Genomic DNA, 24,315 nt, shown 5'->3' on the forward strand with positions numbered 1-24,315 from the left:
TGCCGCTCGAAATAGACTGACAGATTTTAATTGTTATCTTGTTGCCTCTATTGACATTTTTAAAAAAAAATCAAGTCACAGCGGTGTGCACTTTACGCTGTGACCATCATAAGCAAATATGAAAAGAAGCAGTCACAACAGATGGACCGATGGTTGCCCATCAGTCCGACGTCATCTCACACGAAGGACCAATAAGAGACATGAGTCAGTGGAACAGAGTCTCACCAGGGCCTGAATGGCAGCTTTTGCTGGTGCCTGTGATTCAGTTTGGTCAAAGTTATAAAGCTTTTAGGTCAGCACCAGAGAACCAGAGAAGTAGAATTAGATATGTGTTGCTATGGAAACACCTATCACTAACAATACCAACTGATTTCAATCTTTTGGCTAGAAAAGTGGTCTTTGGTTCCCGCTTTCTCTGCCTTCAATTCCTCATCCCTCATTAACAAGTAGAAATACGTTCTGTGCTTGGTACTCAAAAAAAAAAAAAACTGTTCAGCATTTTAAATGACTGATTCCATGAGTGGCAAATTTGGTCAGCTGGATTGACTGAATGCAAAGGATGCCGTACCACAGCTCTTGACATCATCAGGAGAGCCACTACACTTCAGAAGTCTTCCCAGGGGGCTTGAGTGCCCGCCCCGCAGGATACCGGGTTGGTCTCTGCTGTGGGAGCAGTGTGGAGCTGCCCATTCACTTTTGCTAACAGCTCAGTATTGCTTTATTTTCTGGTTGTAACAATTTGTGCTGGTTTTTGTGCGTGACCTGCATTGCCTCCCTGGGATTTATTTGTGTAGATCAGAAAAATCTGAGCTGGTAATTCAGCTGGGAACACAGGTCAAAGATAAAAGACATCTGGACTGGGGAGAGGGAGCACCAAGCTTGGGGAGCCCTCTGGTTGGTTCTCTAGAGCTGAGCCATGTGTCCAGGTGAAGGGCAAAGCTTTTCCAGGACAGCGCGGACTTCCTCCGGATTGTAGTTCCAAGGGCCAGGTTTACCCTGCAAGAGAGTTGAGTCAGATGTCATCGGTCCCACCCTACAACGCATGTCACGGCTGGGGCTTGTCTGAGAGATCTGGGCTAATGATATCTACATGGGAATTGTCAATGCAGGCAGATGCAGCCTTGAGGTAGGTCATGCCACTCAGGGAAATTGTGGAGAGTGGCACCAACATTTCACATGAAGAGTGGGCAGGGAGTTAGGAGGGGGTCAGAGGCAAAATGACAGAGGTTTAGGAGAAGGGGACCAAACCATAAGTTCTTGCAACATCAGCCTTAACACTGATTCTTTCCATCCTATAGAATAATGCCTCTGGCTCTCCAGACCCGCTGTCCTTGCTCAGGCCTCTTCATCCCAATTTGGGAAACTACAGTACTTTCTGTGCTCGGTCCCTGTTCCCTTTGTCCTCTCTCCACAGACTCCAGTGAATTTTCTAAAGTGCAGATCTGATCAGATCATGCCTCACCTGTTCAAAACCTTCCTGTGGCTCTTCTTGGCCTTCAGGGGAAGATGAAATTCCCTGGTCCAGAACCAGATCCTGGTCATCTAAAGGATTAATTCCCTTCCTCCTCATGCCTTACCCACCTGCTTCCGATATTCTCAACCAACTTCCCTCCTCACGATGGCTTGCCTGAGTCCTTGCAGCTCAAGGCACAAGCCGGCCAGATCCTCGGAAAAGCCTGTCCTTCCCCCAGAAGCCGGAAACCTGAAGTCTGAGAGCCAGATCAGTTCTGATACCCCTGCTCTTTCATTTGCATGGTGTCCTCCACAGCTCTGGTGTTCTGACAGAATCAAATTGTTGGGGATTCAGAGACTTGGCTCATAAAGTAAAATATTGACTCTCTGACTCCTCAACAGAAAAGCTTCCCTGACCCCTGCTCTGGCATTGTCCAGCACTTGGTTCAACCTTACCCCCTCCCCCACCTCTCTCTTTTCCTATTCTCTATATGGAGCAAGTACTCATGGGGTCCAAAAGGAGGTATGAGAACCCCTGAAGCTGGAGTTACAGGTGATTGTGGGCTGCCCGACCTGGAAGCTGGGAACTGAACTCAGGTCCCCTGGAAGAGCAGAACAAGCTTTTAACTGCTGAGCCATCTCTCCAGCTGTAACCTTGTTTTTTGAGGCAGGGTCTCTCTCTGGTCTGGGGATTACCAATTAGGTTAGACTTCCGGCCCCAGAGCCCCAGAGATCTGCCTGTCTGCAATCTTGGCATCAGTAATGATATCTGTGTGCTGGGATTGAAGGCATTCACCACTGCCGCCCCACCCCAATAATGACGTCTTTGTAAGAGCTGTCAACCCAGGGCGCTTCCCATCTGTTTCCAATCCCTAGCACTGGAATTCCAAGGGCATGTCCCTGGGCTCAGCTTTTCCACCTGGGTTCTGGGTACCAAATTCAGGTCCCTGTGCCTGTGTGGCAAGCTCTTTAATGGCTGATCCATCTTTCTGTCTCCACCGCTCTTCTTTGTATCTTTCTTAGCCTCCAGACTACGGATACCTTTGACATAAGTCAGGGGTCATTTTAAGTGCGTTCTCTATTTCTTGTACCTGCGCAGGGCCTAACCCAGGATAGGGACTCAGTGCCCAGCTTGCCTCAATAGTGCCATCAAAAGATGAGGTCTCAGGGAGAAGGGAAGATGGGTCTTCTACTGTGACCCTTGCCCCCTGGGGCTCCATCTGTAGGTTATTCTTTGTTTTACCGGCAGGCCATAGAGCCAGCTTGTCATCGATGAGGCTAGGCATCCATAGTCTGTTCTCAAGGTTTGAAATCCCTTCAGAACTACACAATTTAGCGTCTACCCTCTGGGTAAGCTAATGGTGTCTGATGGGTCTTGGCTATGATTACCCTCTTTACCCTAACCAGGCAGAAACCTTGAGGGGGAAATGGTTGCTAGGAGGCTGGCCTGACTCGGTTTCCAAGTCATTTTCCTGCCATGTTTCTAGCTTCTGATCACCTGGTCCTTCTTAGCAGTGACAGCTCCAGAGCCTCCCTCTTCTGCTTGCCTGGTGACCTTGGGCAAGCTGTCCCTTCTCTGAGCATCATGTAGAAAATGGAAACATTTTCCCACTCAGCTTAAGGCCAAGGGCCACTGAGATGGCTCAGTGGGTAAATGCGCCTGTTGCTAAGCCGGACAACCCGAGTTTGATTGTCAAAACTCACCCGGTGAAAAGGGAAACTGACCCCCCAGGTTACACTCTGACCCCCACACTCACAGTGGCATGCATGTGCCCTCTTTCACACGTGTGAGATCAATAAAAAAATGTAATTAAAAAAATTAAAAATAAAGGCTGGGCATGGTGGTACATGCCTTTAATCCCAGCACTTGGGAGGCAGAGACAGGTGGATTTCTGTGAGTTCAAGGCCAGCCTGGTCTATAGAGTGAATTCCAGGACAGCTGAAGCTAGGTAGAGAGACCTTGTCTCAAAAACAAACAAGCAATAAAAGGTAAGCAAGAAGAGATAAGGACTAGGCCAAACTCGGGATGCTGAGGCAGCCAGGAGGTTGCGGCCCTAGTCAAATGCTGGCGTGTGCGTGGGCACGCTTCACTCTGCACCGGGTGGAGACCAATCTCATTTTGCAGAAGAGAAAACCGGAAGGTTTTGAGGTGAAAGGACTTGCCCAGGTCACATGGTGAGAAGTAATGAGTACAGCTCTCCCTGGGCTGACATCCTCTTCTGCCCCCGTGACACCAACTCCATGCCCTTTCCCAGACCTCTGATCCCAGGCCACCACCTTGTAGCAGATCCTGCCCTCCTGTATGACATAGAGCCTCTCGGGTAGAGCTGCGTAGAGCTGGCTGCTCTGGTTCTGCATTGTGTCCACCACCACAGGGCACTGGGGACTCCTGTCCAGCAGCCGGTGTGCGGCCCGCAGGCGGTCCTGGAGGTTCCGGTGTTGCCTGATGTCCACGTTGTTCTTGAAAGCCCAGCCATCTGCAGGAGAAAGGGTCGGCTGCAGCCCCGTGAATTCGACATGCAGTTCCCACGGTCTAAGTCCCACCCACTTTTAACAGAAAGCTCCACAGAGCAGTGCCCTATTAGAAATTGGCCAAGTCTCCTGTCAGAGGTGAAAAGCAAGTCCACACAGGGGTCACCAGAATTCAAGTGCTACCTGGGATACTGACTGACTGGCAGGACAGGCCTCGGGTCTTCAGTGAGACATAGTTGGACAAAGTGTTAGTGATCATTAGCCTACATTTGAGCCACTGGGGGCTGTGCTAGAGGAAGAGTCTGTCTAGGGGCCAGTGCGAGTGTAGCCCGCCCCTACGATGTCAAGGTTGCTGGTGCCTCAGCTGCATGTAGGGGCAAAGGTCAGAGCAATGGTTGTCCAGGTGTGTGTGTGTGTGTGTGTGTGTCTCCACTTCCCCACTGGAGTTCCCAGCCCTGCTCTAGGCCATAGAGGAACGGGCTCTGAACTGTGTGTTTTCACAGCCTTCTCCATAATTCTAATGTACAAGACAGTTTAAGGACTTCTACTTGGAGTAACTGAGCAGTGGTGGCGCTCGCCTTTAGTCCCAGCACTCGGGAGGCAGAGGCAGGCGGATCTCTGTGAGTTTGAGGTCAGCCTGAACTACAGAGTGAGTTCCAGGACAGCCAGGGCTACACAGTGAAACCCTGTCTCGAAAGACAACCACTGCCACTACCACCATCAACAATAACTACAACACTTCTACTGTGGAAACTAGACAACCTCCCTCCCCTCACTATTTCTCACCATGGTGTTCTTTCCAACATACAAACCTGTTGGCGGTTGTTTTTTACCCTCCGCCCGGGTTCCAAATAAATCTCACATGGAGGCTTATTCTTAATTATAAATGTCCAGCCTTAGCTTGGCTTGTTGCTAGCCAGATTTACTTAGCTTAACCTGGCTATCTTTGGCCTCAGAGCCTTTTATCTTTCTCTGTTCCTGTATACCTTTTCTTTTCTTCTTACTCCGTGTCTGGCTGTGTAGCTGGGTGGCTGAGTGGCTGGCCCCTAAAGTCTTCCTTTCTCTCTCATTCCTTCTTTTTTCCCCATATTTCCCCTTCTATATATCCTCTCTGCCTGCCAGCCCCACCTATCCTTTTTCTTGCCTTGCCATTGGCCGTTCAGCTCTTTATTAGACCATCAGGTGTCTAGACCATACAGGCACAGTAACACAGCTTCACCGAGTTAAACAAATGCAATGTAAACAAAAGTAATATATCTTAAAATAATATTCCCAACACAAATCTGCCCTTGTCACTCTCCTGCCTAGATCTTTTGATGGGCCCATCACCTTCCAGCTCGATCCCGGGCTTCTTAGTGCCTTTCAGCTCTACACGTGAGCGCCTACAGGAAGGAGGAGCTGTGTGTATGTCTTGTTTCACTCTTGCTGGGTCCAGCATGATCTTGAGCAGAGACTCAGTGCTGGCTGAGTATGGCTGAGTGATTCTGCAAGGCAGCGGCTGTTGCTCTACTCTGAGGCAGAGAAACAAGTCTGAGAGTTGACCGAGGTTATATGACCGGCATATGTTATAGTAGGAACTACACCCAGACTTTGGCTACAGACTCCTGAGCCCCTAGGATTGGTGGACTCTGGCTCTGCACACGTTCTTTCTGAAGTTCATGTCCAGTTCTGTCTGTCTCACAAAAGCAAGCATGTCAGAGCAGGAGGTGGGGAGGAAGAACTGTCTGTGGGCGGGGAGCAAGACACAGAGGTGACATCGTCAGGACAGCGCCAGGGAGCTTTTCCCCAGTGGCTCAGGTGGACAGGTCTGGGTTCTGGAAAGGGTGAGACTTGCTGGGCCTGACTTCAGGAAAAGTGCAGCAGGCATGAGAACCAGGTGTTGGTGCTGGGGGTGATCCCGCCCCTACGACAGCTAGCAACTTGTTCTTTTGGAAACGCATGCAGGCCCTCTAGGACTCAGCTTCTCCAAGTGTGGTCCCTGGGCCAGCTGCCCCGGCTCTACCTGACCGCACTGGGGTGGTGTGGTCCCAATAGGATCTCCATTAACCTTATGGAAGCTTGAGAAGTGCCACCCTAGGACCTAATCAGCTCTGGCTAAGCTCCAGCTGTCATCTTGGAGACTGTCAATGCCCTGTCTTATAGATGTAACCAACCGTCTTATTAAATAAGAAACACAGAAACAATGCAAAAGAGAAAGCCGAGAGGTCAGAGCTCAGAGCTAAAATCTCACCCTTCCGCCTGCGGTGTCCCAGCTTCCCGAATGAGGGTTCTATTTCCTGTCTGTTCATCTATTTAAAGTATTTTGTTCTGCCTTCTCATTGGTTGTAAACCCAAACACGTGACTGCCTCGTCACTGTCTGAATGTACAGCCCCCTAGGTCTTAAAGGCATATGTCTCCAATGCTGGCTATATCCCTGAACACACAGATATCTATGGGATTAAAGGCGTGTGCCACCACCGCCACACTCTTGCTATGGCTCTAATAGCTCTGACCCCCGGGCAACTTTATTTATTAACATACAATCAAAATCACATTTCAGTACAATTAGATTACCACTACACTGTCTCTTCTCAGCTAGGGAGATTATAGATCTCAGTGGACTGCCCAGGGCCTGCCTCTCACAAAGAGATTCACTGTGCCTTGTGCTTGAGCTCCTGCTGCCCAAGCTGTTCATATATATATATATATATATATATATATAATGGAATTTTTGTTTTGTTTTGTTTTGTTTTTTTCGAGACAGGGTTTCTCTGTGTAGCTTTGCGCCTTTCCTGGGACTCACTTGGTAGCCCAGGCTGGCCTCGAACTCACAGAGATCCGCCTGGCTCTGCCTCCCGAGTGCTGGGATTAAGGGCGTGCGCCACCACCGCCCGGCTATATAATGGAAAATTTTAAATATATATAAAACTACAGAGAAGCGCAGGCTTGTCCCCACGATATTTTAAGTTGTCCCCCAAATGTGAATGAGAACAGAAGCTTCCTTGAGTAAGAGCTGTCCTATAGCAGTGTTCCTCTGAGTGTGGTCCTCACACCAGAGACAGAACCATCACTTAGAACTCAACCCAGTTCTGTGAAGGCATCTGCTTCAGCAAGGCCCCCAGGAGCGTGGGGGCTCACCAAGGTTTGGTGAGCTACGATCCAGACAGGCCATAATGTCTCTTTGGTCTTAGGATATATCTGAATATAGCTAGAGGGCAGTCATTTTCATTTGTGGCACCTCACATCTCAACGCCTTGAAAATGTACTCAAACCAGCTGCCCTCCCTCGAACCTCCGCTTATCTATGTTCCTCTTCAGACTTCTGCTCTGTGTGCCCTGGCTGCAGCAGATCAGGGAGAGAGAGGCAGAGGCAAAGCCAGTGCAGGGCTGCACTGGCTGCACTGGCCCTCCCTCCTCGTCCCCCCCCCATCCCTACTATAAGATGGGCTTGGGGGGGTGGTTGAAAGAAGGGGGTGGGAAGAGTAGAGGCAGAGAGTCTTCTCGTACCTGTCGCGTGAGCTTCTTCGATGTAGATGATGAGGAAGTCTGCCGTGGAGGCAAAGTCGTCTACGAGTCTCTTGAATTGGTCAAATTTCAGAAGAAACGAAGGTCAGGTGCAGCTGCCAAAATTCAGCACCAGCGGCCTGTTGCCTGCAGCAAAGGGACCATCAGGAGCTACGTTTCCTTTTGCCTGTAACGTATTCCCTCCTGCATTCAGATCTGTTCCTTCTGTCCCTGTGGGGTGCATCGTGGGCACAGTGTAGAGCCCAAGCCTAGACAGCATGGTCAGTGGGGGCTGAGGCTGGCTTTTGCCCCCTGAGACCAGAGGTTTTGTTAAGGGTTTCGATGACCACTGTAGATGCTAGATGGTAATTAAAATAATAGAAGAATCCCTTCCCCCTCAGACTGCAGTTTATAAGGTAGGCAGATGTCCATCCTCTATGAGATGTGATTCCTAGTATTCAGAGTGGGTAGTTACCCCCCTTTTTTGGAGACAAGGTCTCACTACGTAGCACTGGCTAGCCTGGATCTCACTATGTAGACCAGGCTGGCCTTGAACTCAGAGATCTGCCTTCTGAGTGCATCACCATGCCTGGCAGTTCTCTCTCATTCTCAGGAAGGATCTGAAGCTTATGGACTTGCTTCAGCAGCACCCACACACAGCAGGTCAGCAGTGAAGTTCAAATGGACACTGGCTTCTGGACTTGCACGTCAGTGCTCTTTCTATAAAAAGTACCCCAGTTTCCTCCTCGTGCGCAATGGACATGATGGTGTGTGTCTGCAGTGAGCTGGGACGGTAGCTCGGCCATTTAGAGCACTTCCTGATCTTGCACAGGTTCTGTTCCCAGCACCCACATTAGGTGGTTCACCACCACCGGCAATTCCAGTTCCAGGGATGAGGCGCCCTCTTTTGGTCTCTGCGGCACCAGGCACACGGGTGGTGCACACACATACACACAGGCACACATACACAGTAAAAGAAAAAAAAAAAAAAACAAGTCTTCAGAGAACGCATACTTTACAGGATCGTTATGAAGGTTAAGTAAATCAATGCCAATGAGGGCTTAACCTGGTGCCTGGCACAGACGAGATGCTCGGTAGACATACACTATTGCGAGGAACTGGTGTCTACTCCTTGAGCTCTGAAGTAGTAACACAGTGCAGAGGGCGTCCCAGAGGGAGCAGGGATGGGACCTGCTGCGACATGAAATCTTCAAAAACGAAGCTGGCGCTGCCAAATTTGCTAAACAGATTCCTCGTGCCTTCCGTGGTCTCTCTCAGCACCTGGCCTGGTGTTTTAGTTAGCTGCTGTTTAATGCCATACTCCCCTAAAGCCCAAAGATACTGGAAGGGTGAGAGCAGGTCCCCAGAGTCCCCGAGCAGCTCAGTGGCTTTGCGTGGATCTCCCATCTCCTCCAGACCGAAACGCTCTCAGCCAGGAGCATAGAAGCGGAGGCAGAAGCTTCCCCCTCCTGCCTGCCCAGCCTTCTCCGCACTGGGCATTGCCTCTTCTATTCCTGGGTGTTCAGGGGACCTCCATGGGGCAGAGGCTGACTGACAAGGAGCCTCTCCCTCCAGGTCTCTCCCAGTCACGTGCCACATTGCACAATGTCAATGGCGGGGACAGCACCCTGTCATGTGACTCTGGGGAGGGGTGCCCACACTAGATCCCAGCTTTCCTGTTCAGTGATCTTGCCCCTTCTGGGGCAGAAAATGGCAGCAGTCACTGCGGGAGACAGAGGGCACAGCCAGTGAGAGAAGAGTGAGTCTCAGAGGACATGTCTCAGACATTCAGAAAAAGGCTGCGCTTGTGTGGGCTGAGGGTTCAGGTCCTCCGAGCTCATCCGTTATCCCACAAGGCTTGACAACTAACTGTAGTTACAAGGATGAAAACATGGCTGGACATAGTGGTACAAGCTGGTAGTCCCGGAAGTGAAGAGACTGAGGCAGGTGATGGCTGTGAGTTTGAGACCAGTCATGTCGTGAGACCCTGTCTCACCACCCCACCTTCCTAAAGATGAAATCATGAGGAATTTCACGCTAACTTCTGCAAAATACTAACTCCCAAGGGTGAGGCCCTTCTGAGTGTGGGACCCTGTGGGAGTCCCTGGTCTTAAGCCTGTCAAGCCAGCTCTAGGCAGGAGCCTTCTTAACTCCTCAGCCAAGGCTAAGGAAAGCCCTGGGGACCTACTTCTGTACCCTGAGGTTTCTATGGCTGACTCTGAAACCCTCTTGAACCCTTGTCTATTGGAGGCTGGCTGGCCCTGCACAGGAACACGACCTATGTGAACAACCACATCTCCCAGGCTGCTCCTTGCCCCTGAAGGGTTTACACTCATCTCCCCATTTCGAGCACGCTTCACATTCTACCTATAAGCATTTATTCAGCATTTACAGAATGCCAGGCTGGCCGCCACTGGCAGGCATCAGTACCGAAGGAGGACATCAGGAATCCGACTCCAAATACAGTGAGGTTTGTTTCGCAGGGAGACTGGTCACAAGCAAGTCAACAGTCAGCGAGCATTGTGAAACTGTGACAGTGTTAGGAAAGAGATCATAAAGGAATGGCCCCCTGCAGACAGGTGGGGCAGGGAGAGCCTCTGGAGAGCTGCCATTCAATGGGAAAGGTGAAGGACAGGAACGACCCAGCCCTGGGGAAAGGAAGAAGGGCATCCCAGGCAAAGCGAGTCAATGGACAAAGTCCTCGAGGAGGGACAGAGCCCAGTTTGTTTAGGGACCTGCAAGACCACTGTCTGGAACCTGGCAGGAGAGCGTCAAGGGCGGAGTTGGCACAGACCGCAATGGGCCAGAGCAAGGGCACTGGGTTTTATTCTAGCCGCAGCCCTGGAGCTATAAGGCAAGGGTGGTGGGTATATGCCCGCCTGGTTCCTTAGTCCCTTTTCTCATTTGGAATTCTGTGTATGACTGACAAGACAGTGCCCGGCTTTGCTATGTGGAAGACAGAAGAAGCAGGTATGCCCTCTGTCCCAGCAGCTGGGGTCGGGCAGCATCTCCATCGGTCTTTGATTCTGGAGCCACTGAGATAGAAGAACTCACAGCCTGGTGGCAGTGCTCAGGGATGGTGATGGACAGCTGTGGTGACAGCAAGATCTGGTCTAAGTGTTGATGTTAAAGATGCCCCATACCCAAGTCTCCAGAGACCTTTAGTCTTGGGGAGCCCAAGCTCCTTCTTATATGTTCCTTGGCACTCACATGAGCATGGTGTGTGTGTGTGTGTGTGTGTGTGTGTGTGTGTGTGTGTGTATGTGTATGTGTGGAATGTGTGTGTGTATATGTGTGGTGTGTGTGTATGTGTGGTATGTGTGTGTGTGTATATGTGTGGTGTGTGTGTATGTGTGGTGTGTGTGTAGGTGTATGTGTGGTATGTATGTGTATGTATGTGTGTGTATGTGTGGTGTGTGTGTATGTGTGGTGTGTTTGTATGTAGGTAGGTAGACAGATGCCTGTGTGGAGGTCAGAAGATGACCACTTGCAAGAGTCTATTCTTTCTTGCTCCCACCTGGGTCCTGAGGATTGAACCGAGGTTGTCTGGTTTGGCTACAGATGCTTTTACCCATTGAACCATTTTGCCAGCCCACAAGTTATTCTCTAACCTCCACACATGCATCATGGCACACTTGTGGAACACTTGTGCCCACACACATATACATATATGCACACATACATATACAAATGAATTAAAATATGTAATGAAAATTTTAAAGGAGACCAGAGTGAAGTCTGTTGCTTGCAGAAATCCCTAGCTTCATGTAGCCATCAGATTCACACTTGAAAGGCATGCTGGCTGTTGCGTGGAGTGAGCGGGTTGTGGGGGGCAGCTGGACAGAGAAGGGGAGCCTCAGCTAATGCACAGGCGGGGGCAGGCAGAACTGAGGGACATGCTGCTAGCTGGTGGCAGAGGGCTCCTCGGCTGACTCCTGCTTCATGTCATCAGTTACACATCTTCCTGTTCTGCACAGGATTTGAAGCAGCTTGCACATAGGTTAAAATAGCAAATAGTGCCGGGCGGTGGTGGTGCACGCCTTTAATCCCAGCACTCAGGAGGCAGAGCCAGGCGGATCTCTGTGAGTTCGAGGCCAGCCTGGGCTACAGAGTGAGATCCAGACAGGCACTAAAACTACACAGAGAAACCCTGTCTTACAAAAAAACCAAACCAAACCAAACAAAATATCAAGTAGTAACCAAGGGACAGACCATGGCCATCTGAGAAGTGTGGAACAGGAGGGCAGACGGCCGAGAGGCTCTGGTTGCTCTGCCCTTTTGAAATCAGCTTAGTTTTTGGCAATGCTGAAGATCGAACCCAAGGCCTCCAACGTGCTTGACAAGAGTTCTACCACTGGGCTGTGTCCCGGCCACTGTGCATCCATTGTAACAGAGCTGTGCACTTGACTTTGCATGTTCTAGTGGACGAGAAAAAGGAGACGCACAAGTCGTTATCATTTCCGAATATGGGGCCAGTGAGATGGCTCAGAATTCAGGGTGCTTGCTGCCAAGCCTGACCCCTCGGTTTGATTCCCAGAGCCCACATGGTGGAAGGAGAAAACCTGCCCCTTCGAGTTGTCCCCTGACCTCCACATGTACACTGTGGTGTGTGCATGGGCACATGTGTACACACACAAATAAATAAATAAATAAACAAACAAACAAATAAATAAATAAATAAAACCAGCCCCAGATTCTCAGCCTTCAATGTGAGGGGTGGACACGCTGGCTTCTCTGCAGACACAAAGGCCTCCTTGTCTGGCTTGCAGACTGTTTGCCTAGGCGGCCCTGGGAGGTCCCAGAGTGGGGCCTCGTCCCTGATGGTTGATTGCATGATGATTCCTCACCACATGACAGGGAGGCCCATGCCTTAGCAGGGGAGGCTCCCTGCTTAGCAGGGGAGGCCAGTCACTGACAAGCAGCTCGTCACTGGACTGTAATGACCCTAGAGAGGCATTCTTCAGATAAGAAAGGTGCTTTCAGGTCAGGACCAGCTCAAAATGTTAGCGGTCTGGAATTTTGCTTTCAATGGGCAAAAATTCAACAGGCCCCAGAAGGGACAGGGCCATTTGTTTACTTATCGAGACAGTGGTCGTCATGGTGATGAGTAGCCAGGGCAAAGTCTACGCTTCGTGCCATGCCGACCTGGCAGCAGAGAGAAGGAAGGGTGCCCATGACTGGTGCCCTGCTAGTGTCCACAGGCCACAGTCCACACTGTGAGGGTGTCAGGTAAGGACTCCAAGTCAGGTCTGCTGTGTTGCATAAATAGGAATCCAGTTCTAGAGCGCAGCCGGACTGGGCTCATGTTTGTGACTCCTGGGCCAGCATGCGAGCCTCTGGCCCAGGCTCTCTCCGTAGAGAAACCCCCTTTTATCGATACTAGGTGATGCCTCCTCTGTGCACTTGGAGAGACCGCAGATCCAAGTTTGCCCTGTGCATGTGTGTGGTGCTCAGGAGTGTGCGCATACTGTGCGTGTGTGTCCTTGTTCAGGGCCGTGCAGAGGCCTGGAGATGGAAAGAATCTCTCTGAGGCCCCAGGGTCCCATTCGACATGAAAAAGCAGGCCAGAAGCACAAGCTTGGCCCCACTCCACTGAGAACTGCTGTGTGACCCTGAACGGGTTCTTTACAACTCTGGTCCTTTGCATCTGAAACCGTGACGGGGTTGTTTAGATTACATTACCTGTAAGGACTCACTCGCCTGGCCTCCCATTCTGTGCCTTGAAAATGAGTTCAACGTTCATCTCCAAAGCATCCCTCAGAGTGTTTCAAAGGCCTGGGAGGTTTCTGAAGTATTATGGGATGTCTTTGTAATTAATAACTATTCGGAAAACCTTCCAGAAAGGCACAACCCTGTCAGGAATGTGTGTACCTCCGGGCAGGAGACAGGACGCCCTCCAGCTCTGGTCCCTGGTGACCTCAGCGGCCTCCCCTTGTACCCAGTTTCTACACGTGGGAACTCAACTGCCCCCCCCCATCTCTCCTGCTCTGTTCCCTGATTCTTGTCCTCATCTGGCCCTGGTTCCAGGGCTGCTAGGCTGCCAGCTCCCCAGTGTCCTCCTGGTAGCTTTGCCCAAGTCACTCAGGCCCAGGTGCCTTCTCTAGAACTGTCTTCTCTTCTCCAGAACTCCATCTCCTCTCCCATTCTCTCTGTCCCTCTGGTGTGCTGGGGCAGAGGCCAGTGACATTCACGTCTACTCACCAGTGCCAGTGACTTCAGGGCACACTGGGTCAATGTGCTGAAAGTCAACTCCATTTTATAAATGAAGGTTAGGAGGTCTCTCTCAGCTCCTCACATTGTTTGCTCTCTGATACAGCCCCAAGGGTCAGGGACAAATTGCACACTCCTATTTCTTTTCTTAAAAAAGGGTTTATTTATTTATTTATTGTGTGTGTGTGTGTATGTGTGTGTGTATGTGTGTGTGTGTGTGTGTGTGTGTGTGTGTGTGTGTGTGTATGTACATGTGTCTAGGTGTCTGCAGAGACCAGAAGAGGGAGGTGGATCCCACGGAGCTAGAGCTACAGGCAGTTTTGAACTGCCCAGCGTGGGTGCTGGGAACCAAACCCAGGCTTTCTGGAAGAGCGACAACCATTCTCAACTGCTGAGCCCTCTCTCCAGGTCACCACGTCCCACTTTCTTTATTTTAATCAGGGTCTCAGGTACAACGCTCAAGGTAGCGTGACCTTGAACTTGTGATCCTCTTGCCTCTGCTTCCCGAGTTCTAAGATTACGGGTTCCCGTCACTGTGCCTGATCTGTTCTTATTTCTGTTCTGAGGATCGAACCCACAGCCTTGAGCATGCTAGGCAAGCACCCCACCACGGAGCCATGTCCCCAGCCAGTAGTTTTTGATACAGTTCTCATTATATAGCCCAGGATGGCTCTGAACTCCAATCCTCCTGCCTCTGCTTCCCTAGTGCTGGGGCAACAGGTCTTTGCCTCCATGCCTGGAAAACTGAACTCTTGGTAACTAGGAGTGGACAGGTAACTGATACAAGCGGTTCTGTGAACTGGCCCCGGGGAGGGTGGCTTCGGGGAACTATCTTCTGATGGACACAGCACATTGTTCTGGTCCTCCAGTGTCTGGTACACCGTAGACACAGCACAAAAGCTGCTGCTCCCATGTCTTATTGTCAGCGCTCGTGTGCTGTTAGCTGGGGAAATTAAGGTCCTTTTCATGCTATAATCTAAAATCATTAATGAGGAGAGAGAGACTTGCCCTTCCTCTCCTACACTGAACATTCTCCTTCTCAGCCTACACAAATCATATTCATTACTTCTAAACACACTTCCTCCAGGAAGCCTTCCAAGCCTTTCAGGAAGTCAGGCCCTCCCTGAGCTCTGTATTTCACAGGAACATTGAATTTGCTTGTTCTGTTCTCCTATGTGGTGGAGCCATAGAGCCCTTGAGCCTAGGAGCAGGGTCTTGCCTGGGCTCCTGATGTCTAACTGAGGGTCTGGCGGGCAGGGACCGCTCCCTGAGAAATGGGAGGAAGAGGTCTGATCCTGAGTCTGACTGGCCACTCACTCACTCACTCACTCAGTCAGCTCAGCCTCTTAGTTCTCTCCATTCCCCTTCTAGGACAGGAGACACAGTTAGGTCAACATTTCCCAAAGGGTGGTGTTGGGAATCAGCCGCAGCTCAAAGGCTTTCCTTGAAGAGAGAGGACTGTGTGGGGGTGTGGGGTGGGGGTTATTTTACAGATCTGCTTTGAAGCCTCAGAGCCTCTCTGGACCTGCCACTGGCCCACTTGTCCCGTGGCATCACAGGAGCTAACATGGGACGTGGGGGTTTCCACACTGGTGTGCCTGCAGTGAAGCTTTTCTGAGGCGATTGGGTGCCAAAGAACATACTTTGAAAAGCACTGGGTTATCCCCCTGTCTCAGAGCCCAGGGGGTTAACTGAGTCAGACACAGCTCTTCCATGCCCCCCTGCACCCCCTCCACCGAGAAGCTCAGCTAGTGGGGAGCAGGAATGGTGGGAGCTGGGCAGGAAGTAGCAGTTCTTTGAGGGGAGGGGTGGGGAGGGGAGGCTGGGTCCAGCAGGGAGAGAGCATCTCCCTCGATATAGCCATTTAAGGTGGAGTCTCAGAGGATGAGGCCGGGGAGCTGGGTCCTGGTGCAGAGGGGAAAGTGGCTGGCCCCACAAAGTGTTCCAAATCGTTATGTAAGCAAAGGTACATGGAAGCCAAGCTCAGGTGGGCAAAACCTCACATGGGTCTATTGGAGTTAGTATGAAGGAATCTTGGAAATAGCGATGGGGTGAACATTCCAAGCTTGACCAGGGAGGACAGTGAACACCAGGCCGAGCCCAGGGCTCCTCTGAATCTGCAGATGTGTGACACTGCAGGGGGCTATGCTGGGTGATCTTAGGAAAAAGTGATCTGGCAGCCGTTAAGTGGAGTCTGAAAAGGAACTCAAGTAGAGAGAGTTCTGTCGAGGAGAGGAGCAGAGAGGACCAGTCAGGGTTTCCTGAACCCAAACAGACCTATGGTGGATGGGGAAGAGGACGGAGGACTGAGAGATCTCCAGCTGCTACCATGTGCCCACATCGGACATGGAGCACTAGAGTGGGTTGGAGCTAGGGTCCTCTCCTGTGGAATTTATAGGCTAGTGAGGGTGGCAGGTGAAACTTAGGAACCCACGCATAACTGCAAACCTTGAATGTTGATAAAGCAAATTTTAGGATGCTAGTCAGCCTAGAACAAGGGTAACCTGGGGAAGTCAGGGCTGGCTTCTTGCAGGAAGTGGCACTGTATGTCAGACTGGAGGCTGAGAAGGATTTCATCAGATAAAGACGAGCTGCCTACATCCAGGGGCTGTAAAGCCAGAGTGGATAGCTTGTGAAATGAACCCTGGAGAGAGGCCAGCTGAGAGAGAAAACCTCAGAGAATCCCACTACTCAGCAGGAGGCCAAGAAACAGCCAAAGGGAAGGTAGAAAATTTGGTGTTTTCCAATCCACTTCTCCACCCCACCTGCCCCCACTGCTCCAAGCCCCTGAGCCGAAAGAGCCTGCTGACCTTGAATGAAATCCCAGATGTTGCACTCTTGTCCCGAGAGGCAGACCACCGTGCAGTTGGGGGCCAGCCCCCCATACTCAGCCCGGTCCTCGAGTCTCTGCCACCGGACCTTCAGGACGAACCAGAAGTACTGGATGCTGAAGAAGGTTGGGACCCAGTTGTCGGGGGAGAATCGGGGATTCCTGGCCATCCCGGTCTTTTGGCCCATGGCCAGGATGTTCCGCTTGACTCTCTCTGGGAACAGTATCATTAGCACCTTGCCCACAGCCACCTCCACGGCTACCTGCAAGAAGATCCCTAGCCGCTTCAGCCATAGCCCTAGCCAGGGCAGCCCCATCTCAGCAAGGGGTAGAACTGACTCGGAGGCGGATGTAGGCGGATGGACAGACAGAGAGGCCCCAGCCAGACAACACTGGGCGGAGCTGGACAAAGGTGCAGGACAAGAGGGCTGTGCCAGACAGAACAGCAGGTGTTTGCCTTACAGTCAATTGGATGGAAAATTCCAAACCACTGGCACAGAGGTCTCTTTAAGTTAATATCTTCCCAGGTTCTTTGTTACTTTTTGAGAGATGCTTGGTTTCCCTCTGGGTGATTTTTTTTTTTTTTTTTTGACAAACACTTGAAAAGATTACATTGAAAGGGACCTTGTTAAATCATAATGAATTCCACTATTTTGTACAATTAATATTGTACAATAGAAAATAATACATTTTTTAAATAACAAAAAAGGGACCCTGTTAAAGATCTCTTGCTGCTGTGGTGGCGCACGCCTTTAATCCCAGCACTCAGGAGGCAGAGGCAGGTGGATCTCTGTGAGTTCGAGGCCAGCCTGGTCTACAGTACAAGTATTAGGACAACAAGGGATACATAGAGAAACCTTGTCTCAAAACAAACAAACAAACAAACAAAAAGTTGAAAATGCATTTAATGCAGTCAATCTATCAAGCACAATAGTAGTATATCACTTAAAATTAAATGACGCTTATATACGTGTGTGTGTGTGTGTGTGTGTGTGTGTGTGTGTGTGTGTGTGTGTGTATGGCAGGGGCCATGAATGCTGTAGCACATATGTAGAGATTAGAGGAGAATTTTGGTAGTCAGTTCTCGCCTACCCTGTGGGTCCTAGGGATTGACCTCAGGTCACTGGGCTACGCGGCAAATACCTTTACCCACGTACATCTTGGCACCACAGTAAAGTTAAAACCCCGAAGTGGAGCATTAAAAGTTCAGCAGCGTCTTTACTCTGGGATAAGGTACCGATCCCAGCTTTTGATTTTTATTTGTGGTGCTAGTGACTGAGCTGAGGATCTCGTGCATCCTAGGTCAGTTCCACCACTTGAGCTACGCCCACAGCCCTGTCTTCTGCCCCTGCTGAAGTCAGGTGTCCATTCTCTTGTTGAGTCATAAGAGTTCTTGGAATATTTTACATAAGATTCTTTTTCAGAAATGTCTTGCAAATGCCTTTTCCCAGTCTAGGCTTGTCTTCTCGTTCTCTTGATAATTGTTTCTTCCTTCCTTCCTTCCTTCCTTCCTTCCTTCCTTCCTTCCTTCCTTCCTTCCTTCCTTCCTTCCTTCTTTCCTTCCTTTCTTCCTTCTCTCCCTCCCTCCCTCCCTCCTTTCTTTCTTTCTTGGATAATTGTTTTTCATTTGTTTGTGTTTTTGAGACAAAGTCTCCCTATGGAGCCTAGGCTGGCCTCTCTACCCTTGCTTCCCAAGTGCTGGCATTATAGGGGTGTGCACCATACCTAGAAATTACTGTATCTTTATAGTGAATCTTAAAGTTGAATAACGTTAATCCTCTGATTTTGTTCTCCTTAATTATTATGATGACTATTTGGAGATCTTTTTCTGCTCCACATAAAGTCTAGAATCAATTTGTGGATACTGTATCAGCAACATAACTTCTTGGATGTAGCTCTAAGGTGTATTGAATCTGTAGGTCAACCTGAGAAGAATGAAAAATCTTGGCAGCTGGGTCTTCCTGTCTCTGAAGATGGAAGACACACTGATTTCTCAGCTCTTTGATATCTTTTGGCAGAGTTTTGTAGATCTTTTTTTTTTTTTTTTTTTTTTAATTTCTTCAAGTTTTAATATGAAAATCCACATCATGGCAAATGGTAAAGTAATGTAATGTGTTGATTCAGCCGGGCTGCGCAGCTACTCTAGTCTAACCTATCTGTCATTTCCCACCCCACTGTGGCCTCCAGTTCTTTTCCCCATGTGTATTTACACTCAGAAGATGCCTCCTCACCAGGGTGGATAGCCATTTTAAAATGCTACATACGTTAACTCAACCAACATTCAGATAGTGAATTGCTTTCTCCTGTCCCTGGAAAAAAAAAAAGCCAGCTGTCTGTCCTTTTTGGACGGAGATGTGAGAGTTTTGTAGATCTTGTTCACATGTCTTTAGGTTTATTCTAAGTTATTTTATTTTTTGGGTGCTAATATAAATGATATTGTGCTTTTAATTTCATTACTCAGCTATTTGCTGATTTTAATTGTCAATTGAGAGAATCTAGGCTCACCTGGGAGGGTGCTCTAGGTTTTCCTGTTGAGGTTATCTTGCTTGCATTAATGAGGTAGGAAGATCAGCCCACTGTGGGTGGCGCCATTCCCTGGCTGGGATCCTGGACTGAAAATGGAGAAATGGAACTGAGCAACAACACGCATTCATCCTGTTCTCCTTCTTGACTATGGTTACAGAGTGACCAACTGCCTCAAGTCCCCGCTGCTGTGACTTCCTTATCATGATGGACTGTAACCTTGAGCTGGGAGCCAAAATAAAACCCTTTCTCCTTTCCAGCCATGATGTAAGTAACACACAACACACACACACACACACACACACACACAGAGAGAGAGAGAGAGAGAGAGAGAGAGAGAGAGAGAGAGAGAGAGAGAGAGAGAGAGAGATCCCTAGTCTGGGTACGTGTGTGTGTGTGTGTGTGTGTGTGTGTGTGTTCAAGTGTGTTGCTGTCATTATTGTTTTGAATAAAAAAGTCAGTCATTTTGCTTTGCTCTCACTTTCTGCTGTTTTTTTTTTTATGTAAAGCTGAGTTTCTTGCTGACATTATTCTCCTCTATTAAGAAGTTCTTTTGACGTTTCTTTCAATATAAACCATGGGCAACAAATTCTCTCAATATCTGTTTGCTTGAGAAATTCTTTATTTCTTCTTCATTTCTGAGGGATAATTTCTTTTAAATATGCTGTACTTGTTTTCTTCCTAAGGTGTGAATATGTCACTGTTCTGTGTGAACTGTTTTCCTTGCTCCTTTAAATATCTTTACCTTGAATTATGCCTGTGACGTATGAGGTGGTGGTGGTGGTATGTGTGTGTGTTTGGGGGGTGCGTGAGTGGGGGGCGGGGGTCACATGGTGTTCACGTGGCGGTCAGGGGACACCTGTAGGGGACAGTTCTCTTCTTCTGCCGTGTGGGTCCTCAGGTCGCCAGGCTTGGTGGCGAGCACAGAGCCATCTCACCAACACTGAATTTGTCTTTTATTACACGCCATCTTAACAATAGAAAGATAGTATGTTTTCTCATTCAGCCTAGAAAAAGCTTCTATAAAATTCATGTGTTTGGCTGCTGGAGAGATGGCTCAGAGGTTAGAGCACTGGTTCCTCTTCCAGTGGTTCAGAGTTCAATTCTCGGCAACCACATGGTGGCTCACTGCCATCTGTAATGAGATCTGGCGCCCTCTTCTGGCATAGAGCACCACAAACATAAAATAAATAAATCTTAAAAAGATTTTTAAAAATTCGTTTGTTCTATTTTAAAAAGAAAATCTAAAACTAGGCGCAGTGACACATACCTTTAATCCCAATACTTCAGAGGCTAAGGTAGGATTTTGAGTTTCAGGCCTGCTTGGGCCAGTCAGGATCTTAGTGACCTTTGTCCCCCCCCAAAAAAAAATTATATATATGAAAAAAGAATAAATCTATCAATACCTCAAGAAAACTAAAATCAAGACAAAGCTTCATTAACTAGAGAACTAATCTCAAAACCCTGAGTAACCTTGCTTCAGAAATTGGTCAATTTAATTGTCAATTAATAAATTCTATCTAGGAGCTGAGGAAATGGCCCAGTCGGGAAAGTGCTTGCCTTGTAAACATAAACATAATGTAAATATAAAGCACCAGAGTTTGATCCCCAGCGCCCAGACAGAGATGCCAGGTGTGGTGGAAGAGACTTTTAACTCCAGCATTCGAGGCAGAGACATGAAGACACCTGAGGCTCAGTGGCCACTGGTGAGATCCAGTCCAGTGGAAAACCCTGCCTCAAAGGAGGTAGATGAGGAGGGCTCAAGAATGACACCTGGGATCGTCCTCTGGCCTCACACATACATGTACGCACACTTATACATGCACCATGTGCACACTTAGATTTAAAAAAAGAAAAGTATAACTAAGGGCCAGCAAGGTGTCTCAGCAGGTACAGCACTTGTGTGCGAGTCTGAGGACCCGAGTCTGATTCCCCAGAACCCACGTAAATGTGGAGGGGGAGACCTGACTTCACAAAACTGTCCTCTGACTTCCACTCATGCACTCATGGGGTGCATGCACTCACCCCAATAATAATAATTACGAAGGTAAAGTTGGGCTTTTTGAGACTTAGTCTTACTCTGTAGCCCCAGTTAGCCAGAACTTGCTGTTGACTGGGCTGACCTTGAACTCACAGAGATCTGCCCGTCTCTGCCTCCCAAGTGTTAGGATTAAAGGCATGCACCGTTGTACCCAAAGATAAAGATTTTTTTTGTTTTGTTTCTTCGTTGTTTTTTGTTTTTAGTTTGTTGCTGTTCCTAGACATCTGGAGTCCTTCCGCTCCCATGATCATCTGTTCATCATCATGTCCCTGCTTCTCAGTCTTGGGGGGAGGCCTATGAGGGTGCAATAAGCCAAGGAAAGTAGAGGACTCTGGATTGTCCGGGATGTGCTTAGTTCTTTTGAAACAGGGTCTTCCGTATCCCTTGAAATTCTGGTGGTCCTGCCTCACCTCACTGGGGCTGGGGTTCCAAACATCACCACATCTGGTGCTGGGGATTAAACCCGGTGCCTTTGCAAGCTAAGATAGCACTCTCCTAAGGGAGCTGTGTGCCCAGCCTCTGTTTGAGATTTCCTATTAAATTAGCATAATAAGGGCTAGAAAGGGCAGGAAAAACTAAATCAAAGGCTCAGTATCAAGATGAGATGCCACATCTGCTGACATCAGGATGTACACAAGGACCCTTGGAGTCTTCTGTCTGTGAGAAAGTAGGAGCCGTTTATCCACTGGAGGAGCTTAGTCCAAAGTCTCCAGAGCAGGACATGATGGCACACTCCTGCAATCCCAGTTATCAACAATAATTAATAAGCAGGGTCTGTTAGAAGTCAAAAGGGAAGTACCCTGTGTGGCGAGGCTAAAAACACTGGTCTCCTTGTGTGGACTGTGACTCCAGTGTCTGCTGTGTACACCACTGCAGACAGCAACAACTCTGTATAGACCCTCTCAGTCTGTGTTAGAGTGCTGTGAACAGTTAACTGTGTGCACAGCCCTGGGCTGGTACTGGCCACCCAGAGAATACAATCATTCCAGGTCTCTGTTCTCAAAGTGTTAACAGGTTGGCAAAGATGTGAAAACAGTAGCAATTCAGGCGAGCATTGCCAGGGCCCAGGGCAGCCCAGGGGATTAATACAGGAGGAGAAGGATGAGGACCGCGGAGACATTGACCAGACCCAGGCAGGAGACTGGCCACAAGGTCGCTTGCCAGACCACTCCAAGGTTGCTGAGTCCTGCTGTTTCCGAGGTGGCTGTCAGACGCCTGGGCGGCACAGCTGAGGGAGGCCATCCCTAGCCATCGCCCTCGTGAACCGTGATAAACACTCCTTTTATTCACAAGCCAGACTGCTAGGGACCGTTCCTCGCTGGTTAAATTTTCCAAAGAAACCTCGAATTGGTGTTCTATTTTTTTTTTTCCTTTCCTCAATTATTTTTCATTGCTCTGTTTTATATTTGCATAAGGAAAAAGTGTAAGTAATGAGTGAAACACTCCCGAACTGCTGAGAATGCGCCCTACCGGTGGCGGCCTCTTTAAGTCCCACGAGATGGGCGGGACCCGTCTCCCAGGGTCTGGAAGTCATCCAGGGCTGCGCTTGCTTTAAGAGAGGGGGCGGGGCTCTGCCCGGAGGAGGCGGAGAAATCCCCTCCCTCCCCCGGATCTCCGGCTTCCGGGAACCGGCTGGAAGGCCACTAGTGCTGAGCATCCCAGGCCCCAACCCTCCCTGGACAGCTGGACCCTCTCCCTGCGAGGTGAGGCCGTCGGGGCTTCTGGGCCAGTTGGGGAATCTCCTGCCCGCCCGGGCCCCTGCTGCTCATCACCCCCCCTCCCCCAAGTCTGCCTGTGCATCCCGGGTCCCTGACTGCAGCAGGGTCGCCAGCCAACACTCAAGCGCTGCTAATTGCCTGGCTCTGCGCTAAGCTCCTTACACGCACTATCTTATAGAATGATCTAGACACCATCATGAACCCATTTTACAGATGAGGAAGCTGAGGCCTCGAGGAGCGCACACACAGCAGAGAAGCAACAGAATCGGGACTCAAACCCAGGTCTGTCTGACCAGAGCATCTGAGACCTAAAACCGGCTGCACTGGAGTGCCTTCCCCATCACCCCTCCCAAATCCTAGGCTCCCGTCCACTTGCTCCCATCTCCAGGTTTCACCTGGTCCCCAAACATTCACACAGTGAGCGACCCCTGCAGCCAGGCTCTTCTGTGTTGATATGGGGCCTCTTGTAACCCACACTGGCCTCACCAAGTAGCATAGGACAACCCTAAACTTCCTGATCCTCCTGCCTCCACCTCCTCGGTGCTGGGATTACAGGCATACTCTAGATTTTGCAGGTCCTGGGTCTTGAACCCAGGACTTCCAACATACTAGGCAAAGCACTCTCTCAAATGACCTGCAACCGCAGCCATTCCTTTATAGCAGTTTTATTAATAGCTGATGCTTAGACGTAATCCTCATATAAACTATCAACCCCCACTGAAAATAGGCAAGGGAAAGCAGTGTGGCCAGGGAGATTGCTCAGCAGGTGATAGGCAACTGTCCCCAGGCATGGTCAGGGCCCATCCTGAGACCCACGACTCCCATCGCCACACAAGGCAAAGACACGTACATACATTTTCAATTTTTAAGACAGGATCTCACTATGCAGGGCAGGCTGGCCTTAAACTCATCGAGATCTGCCTGCCGCTGCCTCCGAGTGCTACGGTTAACTGTGTGTGCCACTCACCGCAGCTGGCTATGAACTTTTCTTTTGGTATGATTTCTTGCAGGTTGTTCCATTTTCCTAAGCTTATTTACTTCTTCGTTTTAGACCCCTGGAAATTCTCTTCCTCACCCCTGGGAACGGAGCCTCTGGCTGAATGGCAGCTGCAGATGACTTGCAGTTTGAAGGTATGGCATTTGGGTGACCACCTTTATCTTACAGCCGTAGCGTCTGCTGCCCAGGCAGTGGATTTCATTTGACGCAGAGGTTGAAGGATCTTATTTCAGACTTTGTGGTAAGAGGCTGTTGTTGGCCACACCCAGGTTTTTCTAATTTGGCCAATCAGCTGCTTATTTTTCTCACAGAAGTCTTCTGATTGGCAGCAGACATCATGGACGGGGCATAGCCCTTGCCTTGTGTTTTCTCAGCGCTTGCTATGCGGACACTGTTGTAAACTTCTTGGGTGAACACTGCCACAACCATAATTCTCCATCTTGTATTTGAGCACCCAAAAGAGCTCTTCCAGAGGACCTGAGTTGGGTTCCCAGCACCATCCATATCAGCCTGTAAATCCAGTTTCAGCGGATCTGGCGCCCCCTTCTGACCTCCACAGGCACCTGTACACAGGTGGCCTACACTCACC

General features: G+C 49.5%; 2 protein-coding genes across 6 annotated transcripts in view; one reads left to right on the forward strand and one right to left on the reverse strand.

Annotated features, from left to right (window-relative positions):
• On the reverse strand, positions 1-16,856 carry Dio1 (iodothyronine deiodinase 1). 3 transcript variants are annotated; one of them, XR_013049266.1, is made up of 5 exons: positions 16,428-16,844; positions 11,620-11,825; positions 7,411-7,554; positions 3,730-3,929; positions 1-996 (listed from the first exon to the last, which is right to left on the reverse strand). XR_013049266.1 is itself a non-coding variant. In XM_006977715.4 (4 exons), the coding sequence occupies exons 1-4, from the start codon at positions 16,762-16,764 to the stop codon at positions 904-906; spliced, it is 774 nt and encodes a 257-aa protein (XP_006977777.2). In that variant the 5' UTR covers positions 16,765-16,856; the 3' UTR covers positions 1-903. The 3 variants fall into 3 exon arrangements, 2 of the variants coding, with proteins under 2 accessions (XP_006977777.2, XP_042127490.2); XM_006977715.4 differs by lacking the exon at positions 11,620-11,825 and having other exon boundaries at positions 16,428-16,856; XM_042271556.2 differs by lacking the exon at positions 11,620-11,825 and having other exon boundaries at positions 3,616-3,929; positions 16,428-16,838.
• Positions 16,857-22,566: 5,710 nt separating this feature from the next.
• Yipf1 (Yip1 domain family member 1) overlaps positions 22,567-24,315 on the forward strand; it is a 33,093-nt gene continuing 31,344 nt past the window's right edge. The window contains exons 1-3 of one of the 3 annotated variants that reach the window (XM_042271559.2): positions 22,591-22,714; positions 22,943-23,011; positions 23,781-23,860. In XM_042271559.2, the coding sequence (XP_042127493.1) occupies positions 23,830-23,860 (31 nt within the window). In that variant the 5' untranslated portion in view covers positions 22,591-22,714; positions 22,943-23,011; positions 23,781-23,829. Of the gene's footprint in view, positions 22,715-22,907; positions 23,012-23,780; positions 23,861-24,315 lie in introns of all 3 variants that reach the window. The other 2 variants (XM_076564658.1, XM_042271558.2) reach the window with 2 other exon arrangements.

This window comes from Peromyscus maniculatus, chromosome 2, assembly GCF_049852395.1.
Source record: "Peromyscus maniculatus bairdii isolate BWxNUB_F1_BW_parent chromosome 2, HU_Pman_BW_mat_3.1, whole genome shotgun sequence".
Classification (NCBI taxonomy): domain Eukaryota; kingdom Metazoa; phylum Chordata; class Mammalia; order Rodentia; family Cricetidae; genus Peromyscus; species Peromyscus maniculatus.